Raw genomic sequence first — 19587 nt, forward strand, 5'->3', positions numbered from 1 at the left:
CTAGGGGTCACTGCACCTTGAGTCACCCTAGGGGTCACTGTACCTTGAGTCACCTTAGGGGTCACTGCACCTTGAGTCACCCTAGGGGTCACTGCACCTTGAGTCACCCTAGGGGTCACTGCACCTTGAGTCACTCTAGGGGTCACTGCACCTTGAGTCACCCTAGGGGTCACTGCACCTTGAGTCACTCTAGGGGTCACTGCACCTTGAGTCACCCTAGGGGTCACTGCACCTTGAGTCATCCTAGGGGTCACTGCACCTTGAGTCACCCTAGGGGTCACTGCACCTTGAGTCACTCTAGGGGTCACTGCACCTTGAGTCACCCTAGGGGTCACTGCACCTTGAGTCACCCTAGGGGTCACTGCACCTTGAGTCACTCTAGGGGTCACTGCACCTTGAGTCACTCTAGGGGTGACTGCACCTTGAGTCATCCTAGGAGTCACTGTACCTTGAGTCACCCTAGGGGTCCCTGTACCTTGAGTCACCCTAGGGGTCACTGCACCTTGAGTCATCCTAGGGGTCACTGCACCTTGAGTCACCCTAGGAGTCACTGCACCTTGAGTCACCCTAGGGGTCACTGCACCTTGAGTCACTCTAGGGGTGACTGCACCTTGAGTCATCCTGGGAGTCACTGTACCTTGAGTCACCCTAGGGGTCCCTGTACCTTGAGTCACCCTAGGGGGTCACTGCACCTTGAGTCATCCTAGGGGTCACTGCACCTTGAGTCACCCTAGGAGTCACTGCACCTTGAGTCACCCTAGGGGTCACTGCACCGTGAGTCACCCTAGGGGTCACTGCACATTGAGTCACCCTAGGGGTCACTGCACCGTGAGTCACCCTAGGGGTCACTGCACATTGAGTCACCCTAGGGTCACTGCACCTTGAGTTACCTTAGGGGTCACTGCACCTTGAGTCACCCTAGGGGTCACTGCACCTTGAGTCACCCTAGGAGTCACTGCACCTTGAGTCACCCTAGGGGTCACTGCACCTTGAGTCACCCTAGGGGTCACTGCACCTTCAGTCACCCTAGGGGTCACTGCACATTGAGTCACTCTAGGGGTCATTGTACCTTGAGTCACCCTAGGGGTCACTGCACCTTGAGTCACTCTAGGGGTCACTGCACCTTGAGTCACCCTAGGGGTCACTGCACCTTGAGTCACCCTAGGGGTCACTGCACCTTGAGTCACTCTAGGGGTCACTGCACATTGAGTCACTCTAGGGGTCACTGCACCTTGAGTCACCCTAGGGGTCACTGCACCTTGAGTCACTCTAGGGGTCACTGCACCTTGAGTCACCCTAGGGGTCACTGCATCTTGAGTCACCCTAGGGGTCACTGCACCTTGAGTCACCCTAGGGGTCACTGCACATTGAGTCACTCTAGGGGTCATTGTACCTTGAGTCACCCTAGGGGTCACTGCACCTTGAGTCACTCTAGGGGTCACTGCACCTTGAGTCACCCTAGGGGTCACTGCACCTTCAGTAACCTTAGGGGTCACTGCACCTTGAGTCACCCTAGGGGTCACTGCACCTTGAGTCACCCTAGGGGTCACTGCACCTTGAGTCACCCCAGGGGTCACTGCACATTGAGTCACTCTAGGGGTCATTGTACCTTGAGTCACCCTAGGGGTCACTGCACCTTGAGTAACCTTAGGGGTCACTGCACCTTGAGTCACCCTAGGGGTCACTGCACCTTGAGTCACCCTAGGGGTCACTGCACCTTGAGTCACCCTAGGGGTCACTGCACCTTGAGTCATCCTAGGGGTCACTGCACCTTGAGTCACTCTAGGGGTCACTGCACCTTGAGTCACCCTAGGGGTCACTGCACCTTGAGTCACCCTAGGGGTCACTGCACCTTGAGTCACTCTAGGGGTCACTGCACCTTGAGTCACCCTAGGGGTCACTGTACCTTGAGTCACCTTAGGGGTCACTGCACCTTGAGTCACCCTAGGGGTCACTGCACCTTGAGTCACCCTAGGGGTCACTGCACCTTGAGTCACTCTAGGGGTCACTGCACCTTGAGTCACCCTAGGGGTCACTGCACCTTGAGTCACTCTAGGGGTCACTGCACCTTGAGTCACCCTAGGGGTCACTGCACCTTGAGTCATCCTAGGGGTCACTGCACCTTGAGTCACCCTAGGGGTCACTGCACCTTGAGTCACTCTAGGGGTCACTGCACCTTGAGTCACCCTAGGGGTCACTGCACCTTGAGTCACTCTAGGGGTCACTGCACCTTGAGTCACCCTAGGGGTCACTGCACCTTGAGTCACTCTAGGGGTGACTGCACCTTGAGTCATCCTAGGAGTCACTGTACCTTGAGTCACCCTAGGGGTCCCTGTACCTTGAGTCACCCTAGGGGTCACTGCACCTTGAGTCATCCTAGGGGTCACTGCACCTTGAGTCACCCTAGGAGTCACTGCACCTTGAGTCACCCTAGGGGTCACTGCACCGTGAGTCACCCTAGGGGTCACTGCACATTGAGTCACCCTAGGGGTCACTGCACCTTGAGTCACCCTAGGGGTCACTGCACCTTGAGTCACCCTAGGGGTCACTGCACCTTGAGTCACCCTAGGAGTCACTGCACCTTGAGTCACCCTAGGGGTCACTGCACGGTGAGTCACCCTAGGGGTCACTGCACATTGAGTCACCCTAGGGGTCACTGCACCTTGAGTTACCTTAGGGGTCACTGCACCTTGAGTCACCCTAGGGGTCACTGCACCTTGAGTCACCCTAGGAGTCACTGCACCTTGAGTCACCCTAGGGGTCACTGCACCTTGAGTCACCCTAGGGGTCACTGCACCTTCAGTCACCCTAGGGGTCACTGCACATTGAGTCACTCTAGGGGTCACTGTACCTTGAGTCACCCTAGGGGTCACTGCACATTGAGTCACTCTAGGGGTCACTGCACCTTGAGTCACCCTAGGGGTCACTGCACCTTGAGTAACCTTAGGGGTCACTGCACCTTGAGTCACCCTAGGGGTCACTGCACCTTGAGTCACCCTAGGGGTCACTGCACCTTGAGTCACCCTAGGGGTCACTGCACCTTGAGTCACCCTAGGGGTCACTGTACCTTGAGTCACCCTAGGGGTCACTGCACCTTGAGTCACCCTAGGGGTCACTGCACCTTGAGTCACCCTAGGGGTCACTGTACCTTGAGTCACGCTAGGGGTCACTGCACATTGAGTCACCCTAGGGGTCACTGCACCTTGAGTCACCCTAGGGGTCACTGCAAATTGAGTCACTCTAGGGGTCACTGCACCTTGAGTCACCCTAGGGGTCACTGCACCTTGAGTCACCCTAGGGGTCACTGTAACCTTGAATCACTCTAAGGGTCACTGCACCTTGAGTCACCCTAGGGTTCACTGCACCTTGAGTCACCCTAGGGGTCACTGCACCTTGAGTCACCCTAGGGGTCACTGCACCTTGAGTCACTCTAGGGGTCACTGCACCTTGAGTCACCCTAGGGGTCACTGCACCTTGAGTCACTCTAGGGGTCACTGTACCTTGAGTCGTGGGGTTGTCGGGCCAGGCCTTGCCCAGGCTCTGGAACATGGCCGACACGAGCTCCTGCTGCCTGTCCTTGTCAGATTTCTCGTCATCTTCCGCCTCCGTCGAGATCACGTTCTCGCCCGCGCATGCCTGGAAACCAGGGGTGGTGCAAGATGTTATCTCCCTCGCCTGGTATGCAGGAGGTCTTAGGCTCGATCCCGACCCTGACTACGCCTGCTGCTGCTGTATATTTGGAGTTTCCGGTGTATCTCTCTCTCTCCTCGTGGTGGTCGCGTGGATTTTTTCATCCGGTTCCTCCGTTGTTTTTCCCCTCCACGTTTAGAAGTGACACCACACGGCGTTCACGGATTGTTTGGCCGCTGTAAATTCCCACACGGCGCTAAGCCACTTCGATGAGCTACCATTTGTGTGCCAGGTCGCTTCTGAAAAAGAGCTGCATGGCTCAGTGGGGGGGCTCACCTGGTAAAACATTTGACGCGGTGTTAGGTGAAGGGACGGGAGGGGCAGACGGGAAGGGTGGTCGAGGCGATGGACGCACCTTCTCGAGCACCGGGAAGACGATCTGGGCGAGCTCGGCGAAGCGATCCTCCCTCGTGGACTGCAGCACGTCCGACAGGCAGGCCAGGGCGGCCGTCCTGTATGCCACGTTGTCTTTGCGAGCCTCCTTGAACAGGGAATCCAACACGACCTCCAGACTCGGCTGGTCGGGGTGTGTCTCCTTCAGCTCATCACTGCCAGGTGTTGGGAGGGCGGGCGGGCGGGCGGGGGGGGAGTGGTGGTGGGGTACTCAGTAAACTTGTAACTACAGTAAAACCTTGGACTGCGAGTAACTCGGTCTGCGAGTGTGTTTGCAAGACGAGCAAAAATTATGAAATAAATATCAATTTGATAAACGAGCGAGGGTCTTGCAATACGAGTAGTAGTACGTATACACGCTTTGTACTGCCGAGCGTCACGTGATCACAACTGATATACGAGTGCTTTGGATTACAAACACGTTTCCGGAACGAATTATACTCGCAATCCAAGGTTCTACTGCATGTTGAAACTCTGTCGCACCGCACGTAGACAACCACGGTCATCAGAGGCGCGCGGGCGGGGCAGGGGGATGAACAACAAACTAAACACAAAAGGAAGTTCTAAAGGAATGAGTTTTCAATGTAGATGACGATTTAAAAGCGCACATGGCCCCAGCCGCTTCCGAATATCAGAAAGGCGTTCCAGATGGCAGCAGAAGCCAAATCCGTTCGATGGCCGAGCCAAAGGCCGCCGCCTGCAAGGATGACCGTAAGTTCACGTGGACCATCGTGCGTGCCGACTTGACAGGACGAAGCAAGGTCTCGCGGCAAAGCACTCCGCGTGTGTAAACGAGTGCGACCTCGCGACGCATTCATCCAACAATCGGGAGCCCAGTTGCGTAGCCGGGCGAGCACCGGACGGACGCGGTTCGGGAAACTCGCAGAAACCCCCCCCGGTCGTGACGCGTGCCAAAGTGTTACAGCCATGAACCTCCGGACGGACAACAACATTCTCGAATTCTAACCATTGACCCTCCCCCCCTCCGGCAATGCAATGAATCGTCACGGAATGTTTTTCCTCTCCCCCCCCCGCCACTGACGAATAATGGAGCAGAAAATCGGATCGTAGCCAACCCCCCCCACGAATCAAGCAGGGGGGCGGGGGGGGGGCAGGGGGGGGGGCGGAGGAGAGGGGGAGCCGCGGGTCTACCGTGACACGTGACACGTGACACGCAATCGGGGTACACAAACTACAGCGAGGACCGAGCGTCGCCGGAGGAAGTCGCGAAACGATCGCGAGATGCGGGAGGTCCCTCCTCCTCCTCCTCCTACTCCTCCTCCTCACCTGCTCGCAGCGACCACTCCGGCTATCGCCTTGAGCAGCTCCTCCTGTTGGGGACACAGGCAAGCGAGTGAGGGGGGGGGGGATGGGGGCGGTGGGTCGTCCGTTGAATCCATCGCGAGGCGTACCTTGAGCTTCTTTCTCGCCGTGCGTAGCCAACCGTGCTGATCGGAGGCTTTTTGTTGTTGTTGTTGTTGTTGTTCAACGCGGAGGAGGCTTTCGTGTTCCGGTATTATCCATGACAGAGGATCTTTTGGGGTTGGGTCGCGTAGATATCAAAATGCGTCGTTAAACCCGCCACCACCCGACGCGGGCCAGCCAGTAGGATTTTGTCACGCAGACAGCACGTGGCGATTCGTTACCAGTGCAGCACACACACACACGCACGCACACCGCGCGCGTGTGTGTGCGCTGCAGAGTAAACCCACACTCACTTACAATTCGAGCAGCCGTGACGCTTCGCCGGCAATTACAACAACAACAACAACAACCAGCCTCGTCAGGCGACGGCCAGAGTGGCGTTGCTGCTGCAAGCACACAAAGCCCGGCAACAGCGCGCCGACGGTTCTCCACGTAAGTGGGGGGGGGGGGGGGGTGGAGGAATCGGGAGGCGTCTCTTAACGTACAGACAATCACCAACAACCAAAGACCCCCCCCAACCCGAGGCGTTTGTCAATAACGCGACGCGCAGCCCGGCCTATCAAGCCGAACGGGCGACGGATTTCGGGGGCAACCGGGGCCCCCTCCTTCACCGCCAGTGAGCGTCCCTGGTGTGAACCACCCAACCCCAACTCTGCGGGGGGGGGTGGGGAGGGGGTGAGGGTGGGGAGGGGGTGAGGGTGGGGTGGGGTAGGGGGTGGGGGTGGGGTGGGGGGCGGGGCGTGGAGTGGGGGCAGGGTGGGGGGTGGGGCGGGTGGGGGGCGGGGCGTGGAGTGGGGGCAGGGTGGGGGGTGGGGTGGGGTGGGGAGGGGGTGGGGTGGGGTGGGGCGTGGAGTGGGGTGGGGCGTGGGGTGGGGCGTGGAGTGGGGGCGGGGTGGGGGGGTGGGGTAGGAGATAGGGAGTGGGGGGTGGGGTGGGGAGGGGGTGGGGTGGGGTGGGGCGTGGTGGTGGGGCGTGGCGTGGAGGTGGGGGCGGGGCGCTTGGCACGAACCGCCCCCCGCCCCCTCCCCTGCCACCCACTACCCCAGGGGGCCGCGCTCGCCAAGGGGGGCCCTCACCTTGCCGGCCCAGGTGCGGCCCTGCAGGCCCTGCAGCAGGGCCTCGAGCACGAGGCCCAGGAAGGGGTTGCCGAGGCTCGGCGCGTGGAGCCGCGCGACGGCCGCCAGCGCCGCCGCCCCCTGGGCCTTGAGCTGCCAGGACGGCGAGTGCAGTGCCACGCGGCACATGCCCACCAGCTCCGGCAGGTAGAGGCGCACGCCACCCGAGCTGCCTGCTCCGACAGGGCGGGGGGGGAGGAGGAGGGAGGGAGGGAGGAAGAGGAGGAGACCAAGGGAGAGGGGGATGGGGAGATGATGCGGGAGAGGAGACGAAGGAGGAGAGAAGATGGCCGGGAGAGCCAGGGAGTTTAATGGGCGTGGTGGCGGTGGTGGTGGTGGCGGCGGCGGTGGTGGCGGTGGTGGTGGCGGTGGTGGTGGTGGTGGTGGCGGTGGTGGTGGCGGTGGTGGCGGTGGTGGTGGTGGTGGTGGTGGCGGTGGTGGTGGTGGCGGTGGTGGTGGTGGTGGTGGTGGCGGTGGTGGTGGTGGTGGCGGTGGTGGTGGTGGTGGCGGTGGTGGTGGCGGTGGTGGTGGCGGCGGTGGTGGTGGTGGTGGTGGTGGCGGTGGCGGTGGTGGTGGCGGTGGTGGTGGTGGTGGTGGTGGCGGTGGTGGTGGTGGTGGTGGTGGCGGTGGTGGCGGCGGTGGTGGCGGTGGCGGTGGCGGCGGTGGCGGTGGTGGTGGTGGCGGTGGTGGTGGTGGTGGTGGTGGCGGTGGTGGTGGTGGTGGCGGTGGTGGCGGTGGCGGCGGTGGTGGTGGTGGCGGTGGTGGTGGTGGTGGTGGTGGCGGTGGTGGTGGTGGTGGCGGTGGTGGCGGCGGTGGTGGCGGTGGCGGTGGCGGCGGTGGCGGTGGTGGAGGCGGCGGTGGTGGTTGTTACGGGAGTTGAAGGGGCAGCACTTTGAGCAGAAGGGGACAGCACTAGGGCGCCATACACGCACACACACACACAACGAAGACAAAGATCCCCCGTATAGCCTTAACAGACTGTTGGGGCAAGTGCTGTTAGCGAGCACCTATAAAGGCTGGAACGGTACACACTCGGGGATGGGTGGCCAGCACCACGCCCGGCCGCCTTTGTCTCCCCAGCGGCAATGTTTACACACCGCACCAGGTACTCATTTGAGGCCGAGTCGACCTAGGGGAGGCCCAGGACCGGTTCAAATAATCGTCACCGGCGTTGGCCGTGAGCGGGAATCGAATCCGGGTCGCCGGGTTTGTAGGGCAGCGTAGCGCTAACCGCTACACTATCGCTCCCGTGACACACGCACGCCTACGCGACACACAAACGCCTACGCGACACACACACACACGCACGCCTACGCGACACACACACACACACACGCACGCCTACGCGACACACACACACACACCTACACGACACACACACACACACACACGCCTACACGACACACACGCACGCCTACGCGACACACACACACACGCCTACGCGACACACACATACACCTACACGACACACACACACACACACACGCCTACACGACACACACACACGCCTACGCGACACACACACACACACACGCCTACACGACACACGCACGCCTACGCGACACACACACACACGCCTACGCGACACACACATACACCTACACGACACACACACACACACACACGCCTACACGACACACACACACGCCTACGCGACACACACACACACACACGCCTACACGACACACGCACGCCTACGCGACACACACACACGCACGCCTACGTGACACACACACACAATCACGCCTACACGACACGCTCAATCCGCCAACGCCGATCGCGAGCCGGGCACCTGGCACGCTGTCCTGCCACACGTCAGTCCACAGTCGGCCATTGGGGTTGCCGCCACCGCCGCCGCCACCGCCGCCGCCGCCGCCGCCCGCGTCGGCGTCTCCGCCCTCGTGCATGCCCAGGAAGGCGAGGGGCAGTGCGAGCGCCGCGTGCTGCTTGAGGGCGTCGGGGCTGTGCTGCGACACGGCGTGGACCACCAGCGCACACGCAGAGCGCAGAGACGCGTCTGGGGGTGCGGGGAGCAGGGCCGAGGGAGGAGCGTGGAGGGAGGAGGGTGGAGGGAGGGTGGAGGGAGGAGGAGGGTGGAGGGAGGGTGGAGGGAGGAGGGCGGAGGGAGGAGGGTGGAGGGTGGAGGGAGGAGGGAGGGTGGAGGGTGGAGGGAGGGTGGAGGGAGGAGGGTGGAGGGAGGAGGAGGGAGGGTGGAGGGGAGGGGGAGTAATGGGAGGGAAGGAGAATGCAGGAAGTGATGGTGGTAGAGAAAGGAGGTGGTGGTGGTGGTGGCGGTGGGTGGAGGAGAAGGGTGGACATGGTGGTGGTGGTGGTGGTGGAGCAGGTGGTGGTGGCGGAGGGAGAATGGAGGAAGCGGTGGTGGTGGTAGGGGCAGAAGGGTGGACATGGTGGTGGTGGTGGTGGTGGAGGGAGAAAGTGGAGGTGGTGGTAGGGGCAGAAGGGTGGACATGGTGGTGTTGGTGGAGGAGCAGGTGGTGGTGGTGGTGGAGGGAGAATGGAGAAAGTGGAGGTGGTGGTAGGGGCAGAAGGGTGGACATGGTGGTGGTGATGGTGGAGGGAGAATGGAGAAAGTGGAGGTGGTGGTAGGGGCAGAAGGGTGGACATGGTGGTGGTGGTGGTGGAGGAGCAGGTGGTGGTGGCGGTGGTGGAGGGAGAATGGAGGAAGCGGTGGTGGCAGAGAAAGGAGGTGGCGGTAGGGGGAGAATGGTGGAGGTGGTGGAAGGGGAGCAGGAGAAGAGAGAGAGAGGAGGGGGGCGGGGAGGGAGATGGGGAGAACACAAATCAGGGCCGCGTGAAATCCCTGACTGTGGACTTGTAGCAGGGCCACGGGAAGCGTCGCTGAGACGCGCCGAGCGCGAGATCCTTCAGAATGGACGCGGAGTGCGAATGCGCGAGGCCGGGCGGCACTACCGTCTTTGTCCAGGTACCAGTCGGAGAGTTTCTTCAACAGCTTCTCCACGCTGCTGTCCTTTGACACCTGAGTTGGGGGGGAGGGGATGGCGATGGAAATACGGGGGTGTGGGGGATACAGAACGCATTGGGTACGTGGGTCACGGGGGGGGGGGGGGTGGGGGTACGGGGGATACGGGGGGGGGGGGGGGTTGTGAAAGAGGTAGGTCGAGATTATGATGATGGTGGTGTTGATGGTGATGATGATGGTGGTGTTGATGGTGGTGATGATGATGATGGTGTTGATGGTGGTGATGGTGACGATGGTGACGTTGATGGTGATGATGGTGGTGGTGTTGATGGTGATGATGGTGGTGTTGATGGTGACGATGGTGGTGATGATGGTGATGATGGTGGTGATGGTGGTGGTGGTGACGATGGTAACGATGGTGGTGGTGTTGATGGTGACGATGGTGGTGATGATAGTGATGATGGTGACGATGATGGTGGTGTTGATGGTGGTGATGGTGGTAATGGTGGGGTTGATGGTGACGATGGTGGTGGTGTTGATGGTGACGATGGTGGTGGTGTTGATGGTGACGATGGTGGTGGTGTTGATGGTGACGATGGTGGTGTTGATGGTGATGATGGTGGTGATGCTGGTGGTGACGATGGTGGTGGTGTTGATGGTGATGATGGTGGTGATGATGGTGATGATGGTGGTGGTGTTGATGGTGACGATGGTGGCGGTGTTGATGGTGACGTTGGTGGTGGTGTTGATGGTGACGATGGTGGTGTTGATGGTGATGATGGTGGTGATGGTGGTGGTGACGATGGTGGTGGCGTTGATAGTGACGATGGTGGTGTTGATGGTGATGATGGTGGTGATGCTGGTGGTGACGATGGTGGTGGCGTTGATGGTGACGATGGTGGTGGTGATGTTCACCTTCACTAGGTGACCCAGGGTGATTGCGTACGATTTCCGCACGACGTCATTGCGATCGGAGAGGCCGTTGAGCAGAGAGACCATGAGCTTTCCTGCAACCGCAACCACCGCAACCACAACAATTACAACTGCAACCACCGCAACCACGATTACAACCACAACGATTACAACCACTACAACCACAACTATTACAACCACCGCAACCACAACTATTATAACAACCACAACGATTACAACCACCGCAACCACAACAATTACAACCACTACAACCACAACTATTACAACCACCGCAACCACAACTATTATAACAACCACAATGATTACAACCACCACAACCACACCGATTACAACCACCACAACCACAACAATTACAACCACCGCAACCACAACAATTACAACCACTACAACCACAACAATTACAACCACCGCAACCACAACTATTATAACAACCACAACAATTACAACCACCACAACCACAACGATTACAACCACCACAACCACAACGATTACAACCACCACAACTATTATAACAACCACAACGATTACAACAACTGCAACCATCGCAACGATTACAAACACTGCAAACAATATTACAAGAACCGCAACCGGAATGATTAGAACCACAACCACCGCAACCACAATAATTGGAACCACAACCACCACAACCACAATGATTACAACCACCGTAACCATAACAACGATTACAACCACAACTATTACAACCACCACAACGATAACAAACACCACAAATACCACAACGACCGCAACCCGAAACGATTACAACAACCACAACGATTACAACAACTGCAACCACCATAACCACCACTAAAATGATTACAACCGCAACTACCACAACCACCACCACCACAATGATTACAACAACTGCAACCACCACCACCACAACTGCTTTTTGTGTGCTTAGTTTGATGTCCTTCCACCGCACGTCCGATTGGGGCGGTTGGCTACGTACGTAAAGAAGTTCAACGCACACGCACAGAGACCCATAGACTCTAACATAGAGACCCACAGACACTAACATAGAGACCCACAGACACTAACATAGAGACCCACAGACTCTAACATAGAGACCCACAGACTCACACAGAGACCCATAGACTCTAACATAGAGACCCACAGACACTAACATAGAGACCCACAGACTCTAACATAGAGACCCACAGACTCTAACACAGAGACCCATAGACTCGAACATAGAGACCCATAGACTCTAACATAGAGACCCACAGACTCTAACATAGAGACCCACAGACTCTAACATAGAGACCCACAGACTCTAACATAGAGACCCACAGACTCTAACATAGAGACCCACAGACTCTAACATAGAGACCCACAGACTCTAACATAGAGACCCACAGACTCTAACATAGAACCCACAGACTCTAACATAGAGACCCACAGACTCTAACATAGAGACCCACAGACTCTAACATAGAGACCCATAGACTCTAACATAGAGACCCACAGACTCTAACATAGAGACCCACAGACTCTAACATAGAGACCCACAGACTCTAACATAGAGACCCACAGACTCTAACATAGAGACCCACAGACTCTAACATAGAACCCACAGACTCTAACATAGAGACCCACAGACTCTAACATAGAGACCCACAGACTCTAACATAGAGACCCATAGACTCTAACATAGAGACCCACAGACTCTAACATAGAGACCCATAGACTCTAACATAGAGACCCACAGACTCTAACATAGAGACCCATAGACTCTAACATAGAGACCCACAGACTCTAACATAGAGACCCACAGACTCTAGCATAGAGACCCATAGATTCTAACATAGAGACCCATAGACTCTAACAGAGAGACCCACAGACTCTAACATAGAGACCCACAGACTCTAACATAGAGACCCACAGACTCTAACATAGAGACCCACAGACTCTAACATAGAGACCCACATACTCTAACATAGAGACCCACAGACTCTAACATAGAGACCCATTGACTCATCACACAGAGAACCCGTGTACTGACACACCGCATCGCGGCGTTTTCAGATGCGCTTTTGCGGCCGTCTGGAACGCTCTTCCTTCCGCTATCAGGCAGCCACTGGAGCTCTGCAGATTGAAAACTAATTTCTTTAGAACTACTTGAAGCGTTTAGTTTGCTGTCCTTCCCCCGCACCTCCGATTGGCGCGGCTGGCTACGTACGGGGCGAAAGAAGTTCGCCGTGCGTGCGTGCGTGCGTACAGTGGGTCACGATGTCGCGGCCGCCGTAGTTACCTGCGTACGGAGCGAGGTCCTGCGGGCACTGCGCCGTGAGCGCCACCACCACGTGAGCCGAGCCGCCCTGCCGAGCACAGCGAGCGGACACGGCCGCAGCTTCCTCAGCCACGCAACGACGACGGCGACGATGACGACGACGACGATGACGACAACGACGATGATGACGATGTTGACGACGATGATGACGATGATGACGATGATGACGATGACAACGACGACGATGACAACGATGACGATGACATCGATGATGACGACGATGACAATGATGACGATGATGACGATGACAACGACGACGATGACAACGACGACGATGATGACGACGATGATGACAACGACGACGACGACAATGACGACGACGACGACGACAACGACGATGACGACGCCCGACGTCAACAATGATGACGATGATGAGGACATCAACGACGACGATAATGATGATGACGACGACGGCACGCAGAGCCCCACCGCCCCAGCGCCCCGCGCAGCCTCGGAGTTATACAACAAACAGCGGCACCCCTGACCCAACACGCTTCACAACGATGAGACACCGCAAACTCCCAAATATACAGCAGCAGCAGCAGGCATCGTCAGGGGTCGGGATGGAACCCACTACACCTCCTGTACACCAGGCGAGGTAGTTAACATCTCGCAACTGTGATGATGATGAGACACCGCAAACACTAAATGTACAGCAGGCATCGTCAGGGGTCGGGATGGAACCCACTACACCTCCTGTATACCCAGCGAGGTAGTTAACATCTCGCAACTGTGATGATGATGAGACACCGCAAACACTAAATGTACAGCAGGCATCGTCAGGGGTCGGGATGGAACCCACTACACCTCCTGCATACCAGGCGAGGCAGTTAACATCTCGCAACTGTGATGATGATGATCAGACACCACAAACTCCAAATATACAGCAGCAGCAGCAGGCGTCGTCAGGGGTCGGGATGGAACCCACTACACCTCCTGCATACCAGGCGAGGTAGTTAACATCTCGCAACTGTGATGATGATGAGACACCGCAAACACTAAATCTACAGCAGGCGTTGGGATGGAACCCACGACCTCCTGTGTACCCGGCGAGGTAGTTAACATCTCGCAACTGTGATGATGATGAGACACCGCAAACACTAAATCTACAGCAGGCATTGGGATGGAACCCACGACCTCCTGTGTACCCGGCGAGGTAGTTAACATCTCGCAACTGTGATGATGATGAGAGAGACACCGCAAACTCCAAATCGACAGCAGGCGTCGGGATGGAATCCACGACCTCCTGTGTACTCGGCGAGGGAGCTAACATGTCCGAGGCACCGCGGCGCTTGCCTTGGTGGAGAGCCCCACGCCGCTGCGTAGCATCTCACAGAGACGGGGCATGAGCTCAGCGAGCACTCGCTCATCCACGTACTGCAGGCACTGCACACACACGCAGGGTACACGCACACGGGGTGAACACGTGGCACACACACACCGTGTACACACACATACGGGGTAAACACACCGTGCACCTGCACGGGGTACACGCACGGGGTGAACACGTGGCACACACACACCGTGTACACACACACCGTGTACACACACACCGTGTACACACACACGGGGTAAACACACGGGGTGAACACGTGGCACACACACACCGTGTACACACACACGCAGGGTACACATACGGTGATTGTTAATCAAGGGGTACACACACGGGGAGAACACGGGGTACACACCGTGTACACACACACACGGGGTAAACACACGGGGAGAACACACGGGGTAAACACGTGGCACACACCGTGTACACACACATACACCGTGTACACACACACACCGTGCACACACACGGGGTGCACACACACAGACAGGCACTGTACACACACGCAGGGTACACACACGGGGTGAACACGTGGCACACACACACACCGTGTACACACACGCAGGGTACACGCACGGTGATTGTTAATCACGTGGCACACACACGGGGAGAACACGTGGCACACACACACCGTGTACACACACACACGGGGTAAACACACACCGTGCACCTGCACGGGGTAAACACACGGGGTAAACACGTGGCACACACACACCGTGTACACACACACAGTGTACACACACGGGGTGTACACACACACACGGGGTACACACACGGGGTGAACACGTGGCACACACACACTGTGTACACACACACCGTGTACACACACGGGGTAAACACACACGGGGTGAACACGTGGCACACACACACTGTGTACACACACACACGGGGTAAACACACGGGGAGAACACGCGGGGTAAACACGTGGCACACACACACCGTGTACACAACACACCGTGCACACACACGGCGTGCACACACACAGACAGGCACTGCACACACACAGACAGGCACTGCACACACACAGACAGGCACTGCACACACAGCGCAGCGTACACGCACGGGGGTGCACGCTGCTCGTTGCACGTGGTAAACACATAGCACACGCACGGTGCACACACGCGCGGCGGGGCGGGCGCACGTGGTTGTATATGTGTTGCGTGGTGAATGACGACTCGGAGGCAGGTTTCCAGGTAAGGGGGCTTTCGCAACCGGTTTAATAACGCCGGGGAAGTAGGTGTCCCTACACTGGGTCCTTCACGGGCCCCACGGCCTCCATCTTACCGCTAGCCGGGCTACCTCTTGGCTCTCACTCCAGTCGGGACGGGGGCATTGACCGAGGAGAGCGGCGCTCCACGTTAGCCTAGCCGGCCCTTGCAGACTCATCTCAGCCCTCCCCCTGGCTATCTCTTGAGACGCTCTCCATCCCGGGCTCCACACAACGACCCCGCTTTCGTCACCGGATCCACCCTTAAGTACCCCCCCCACCCCCCCCCAGGTGACATGACGTCATCGCGCCTCACCGCGCACATGACGTCACGTCTCCATACGACGACTCTACATATGTGCGTGCAAAAAACCTTATACCTATAACACTAGCCCTGTACCTATACATACCACTAGTCTGTACCTATAGATAACCCTAACCCTGTACCGATAGATACCACTGGCCTGGACCTATAGATAACCTTAACGCAAAACAAAACTCTCATTCATGTAATTGGCCAGAAATGGCAATGTTGCAAGAACCTCCTGAAAACGAGTCTTGAGACTCACTCAGGGGCTTTGCTGAATATATATAGTGACACTTCCATGATCATCATCATCACCGTTACCTTGCTATACATGACACTACTATTGTGTTTTTGTATTGTTTGTTATTGTAACGTTCTGACCCCATGCCCCTACTGGACATCTGTCATAAAGAGCTTTACAGCTCATCGGATTTCTCCTCCAGTGCATATATACGTAGAGAAAAAAATAATCCGATTCCGATGCTGACCATCGTCACCGTCGCAAGTCGCTTTCTCACCATCGTGACGGTCTCCATCATCGGCGAGGTCTTGGCTGCGTTGAGACGCACCGAGTCCATCTGAACCTGGTGCGGTAGACGAAGACGGGGGGAGGGGGGGTGGTGACGAGGTGTGACGAGGTGCGACGAGGTGAGACGAGGGTCGTGTGCGTCACGGAGCACGAGGGATGCATTCTAAAACCAAAACTAAACGATTTTTTTAAATTTATTTAACCAGGCAACGCCCGCCGAGCCCTACCAACGCGGCTCTTTTTTCAGAAGCGACATGGCTCAACGGAAGCGGTTTACCGTCTCTAACACGCATAGAGATGCACAGAGACCTATAGAGATCCATAGAGACCCATAGAGATGCGTAGAGACCTATAGAGATCCATAGAGACCCATGCAGACACACAGATCCATAGAGACCCATAGAGATGCGTAGAGACCTATAGAGATCCATAGAGACCCATAGAGATGCGTAGAGACCTATAGAGATCCATAGAGACCCATGCAGACACACAGATCCATAGAGACCCATAGAGATGCGTAGAGACCTATAGAGATCCATAGAGACCCATGCAGACACACAGAGATCCATAGAGACCCATAGAGATGCGTAGAGACCTATAGAGATTCATAGAGACCCATGCAGACACACAGAGATCCATAGAGACCCATAGAGATGCGTAGAGACCTATAGAGATCCATAGAGACCCATGCAGACACACAGAGATCCATAGAGACCCATAGAGATGCGTAGAGACCTATAGAGATCCATAGAGACCCATGCAGACACACAGAGATCCATAGAGACCCATAGAGATGCGTAGAGACCTATAGAGATTCATAGAGACCCATGCAGACACACAGAGATCCATAGAGACCCATAGAGATGCGTAGAGACCTATAGAGATTCATAGAGACCCATGCAGACACACAGAGATCCATAGAGACCCATGCAGACACACAGAGATCCAGAGACCCATGCAGACACACAGAGATCCAGAGACCCATAGAGATGCACAGAGACCTATGGAGATCCATAGAGACCCATGCAGACACACAGAGATCCATAGAGACCCATAGAGATGCGTAGAGACCTATAGAGATCCATAGAGACCCATGCAGACACATAGAGATCCATAGAGACCCACAGAGATGCGTAGAGACCTATAGAGATCCATAGAGACCCATGCAGACACACAGAGATCCATAGAGACCCATAGCGATGCGTAGAGACCTATAGAGATTCATAGAGACCCATGCAGACACACAGAGATCCATAGAGACCCATGCAGACACACAGAGATCCATAGAGACCCATGCAGACACACAGAGATCCATAGAGACCCATAGAGATGCACAGAGACCTATGGAGATCCATAGAGACCCATGCAGACACACAGAGATCCATAGAGACCCATAGAGATGCGTAGAGACCTATAGAGATTCATAGAGACCCATGCAGACACACAGAGATCCATAGAGACCCATGCAGACACACAGAGATCCATAGAGACCCATAGAGATGCGTAGAGACCTATAGAGATTCATAGAGACCCATAGAGATGCGTAAAGACCTATAGAGATCCATAGAGACCCATGCAGACACACAGAGATCCATAGAGACCCATAGAGATGCGTAGAGACCTATAGAGATCCATAGAGACCCATGCAGACACACAGAGATCCATAGAGACCCATAGAGATGCGTAGAGACCTATAGAGATTCATAGAGACCCATGCAGACACACAGAGATCCATAGAGACCCATAGAGATGCGTAGAGACCTATAGAGATTCATAGAGACCCATGCAGACACACAGAGATCCATAGAGACACATAGAGATGCGTAGAGACCTATAGAGATTCATAGAGACCCATGCAGACACACAGAGATCCATAGAGACACATAGAGATGCGTAGAGACCTATAGAGATTCATAGAGACCCATGCAGACACACAGATCCATAGAGACCCATAGAGATGCATAGAGACCAATAGAGATCCGTAGAGACCCATGCAGACACACAGATCCATAGAGACCCATAGAGATGCATAGAGACCTATAGAGATCCGTAGAGACCCATGCAGACACACAGATCCATAGAGACCCATAGAGATGCATAGAGACCTATAGAGATCCATAGAGACCCATGCAGACACACAGAGATCCAAAGAGACCCATGCAGACACACAGAGATCCATAGAGACCCATAGAGATGCCTAGAGACCTATAGAGATCCATAGAGACCCATAGAGATGCGTAGAGATCTATAGAGATTCATAGAGACCCATGCAGACACACAGAGATCCATAGAGACCCATAGAGATTGCGTAGAGATCCATAGAGACCCATGCAGACACACAGAGATCCATAGAGACCCATAGAGATGCGTAGAGACCTATAGAGATCCATAGAGACCCATAGAGATGCGTAGAGACCTATAGAGATCCATAGAGACCCATAGAGATTGCGTAGAGATCCGTAGAGACCCATGCAGACACACAGAGAGGGGGTGAGAGGGGGAAGGGGTGGTAGGTGGGGGCGGGGGTGGTGGGGGTTGCGGGGGGGGGTGTGAAGGGTGGGGGGGGGGGGTGCGATGGGGGGGTGGCGGCAACATGGCCGACTCGCCTGCTCCTGCTGCGAGGCGCGGACGCTGATGTAGTTGAGGAGCTGCGGCTCGAGCGTGGTGAGCGAGTCGAGCAGCACGACGATCACCTGGGTGACGTGAGGCTTGAGCAGCGAGCCCGCGCTCTTGCTGATCTTCACCAGCGTGCTCACGCTGCGGTGCCCGCGTGGCGGGTAGCGGGCGGCGGGTGGCGGGTAGCGGGTGGCGGGTGGCGGGTAGCGGGTAGCGGGTGGCGGGTAGCGGGTGGCGGGTAGCGGGTGGCGGGTGGCGGGTAGCGGGTAGCAGGTGGCGGGTGGCGGGTGGCGGGTGGCGGGTGGCGGGTAGAGGGTAACGGGTGGCGGGTAGCGGGTAGCGGGTAACGGGTGGCGGGTAGAGGGTAACGGGTGGCGGGTAGCGGGTAGCGGGTGGCGGGTAGCGGGTAACGGGTAGCGGGTAGCGGGTAGCGGGTAGCGGGTAGAGGGTAGCGGGTAGCGGGTAACGGGTAACGGGTAGCGGGTAGCGGGTAACGGGTGGCGGGTAGCGGGTGGCGGGTAGCGGGTGGCGGGTAGCGGGTAGCAGGTGGCGGGTGGCGGGTGGCGGGTAGCGGGTGGCGGGTAGCGGGTAGCAGGTGGCGGGTGGCGGGTAGCGGGTAACGGGTAGCGGGTAGCGGGTGGCGGGTAGCGGGTAGCGGGTAGCGGGTAGCGGGTAGCGGGTGGCGGGTGGCGGGTAGCGGGTAGCGGGTAACGGGTAGCGGGTGGCGGGTGGCGGGTAGCGGGTAACGGGTAGCGGGTAACGGGTAGCGGGTAGCGGGTAGCAGGTGGCGGGTAGCGGGTAACGG

General features: G+C 57.0%; 1 protein-coding gene across 1 annotated transcript in view; it reads right to left on the minus strand.

Moving 5' to 3' along the window:
- Positions 1-19587, minus strand: part of ECPAS (Ecm29 proteasome adaptor and scaffold) — a 134960-nt gene that overhangs the window by 15996 nt on the left and 99377 nt on the right. The window contains 11 exon segments of the mRNA XM_076071678.1: positions 3501-3636; positions 4046-4238; positions 5371-5414; positions 6585-6796; positions 8416-8640; positions 9555-9621; positions 10480-10571; positions 12752-12818; positions 14087-14176; positions 16156-16221; positions 18773-18923. Coding sequence (XP_075927793.1) covers positions 3501-3636; positions 4046-4238; positions 5371-5414; positions 6585-6796; positions 8416-8640; positions 9555-9621; positions 10480-10571; positions 12752-12818; positions 14087-14176; positions 16156-16221; positions 18773-18923 — 1343 coding nt within the window.

This window comes from Petromyzon marinus, chromosome 1 (genome assembly GCF_048934315.1).
Source record: "Petromyzon marinus isolate PM22_M1 ecotype Great Lakes invasive population chromosome 1, UKy_Petmar_22M1.pri1.0, whole genome shotgun sequence".
In the NCBI taxonomy this organism is placed as follows: Eukaryota; Metazoa; Chordata; class Hyperoartia; order Petromyzontiformes; family Petromyzontidae; genus Petromyzon; species Petromyzon marinus.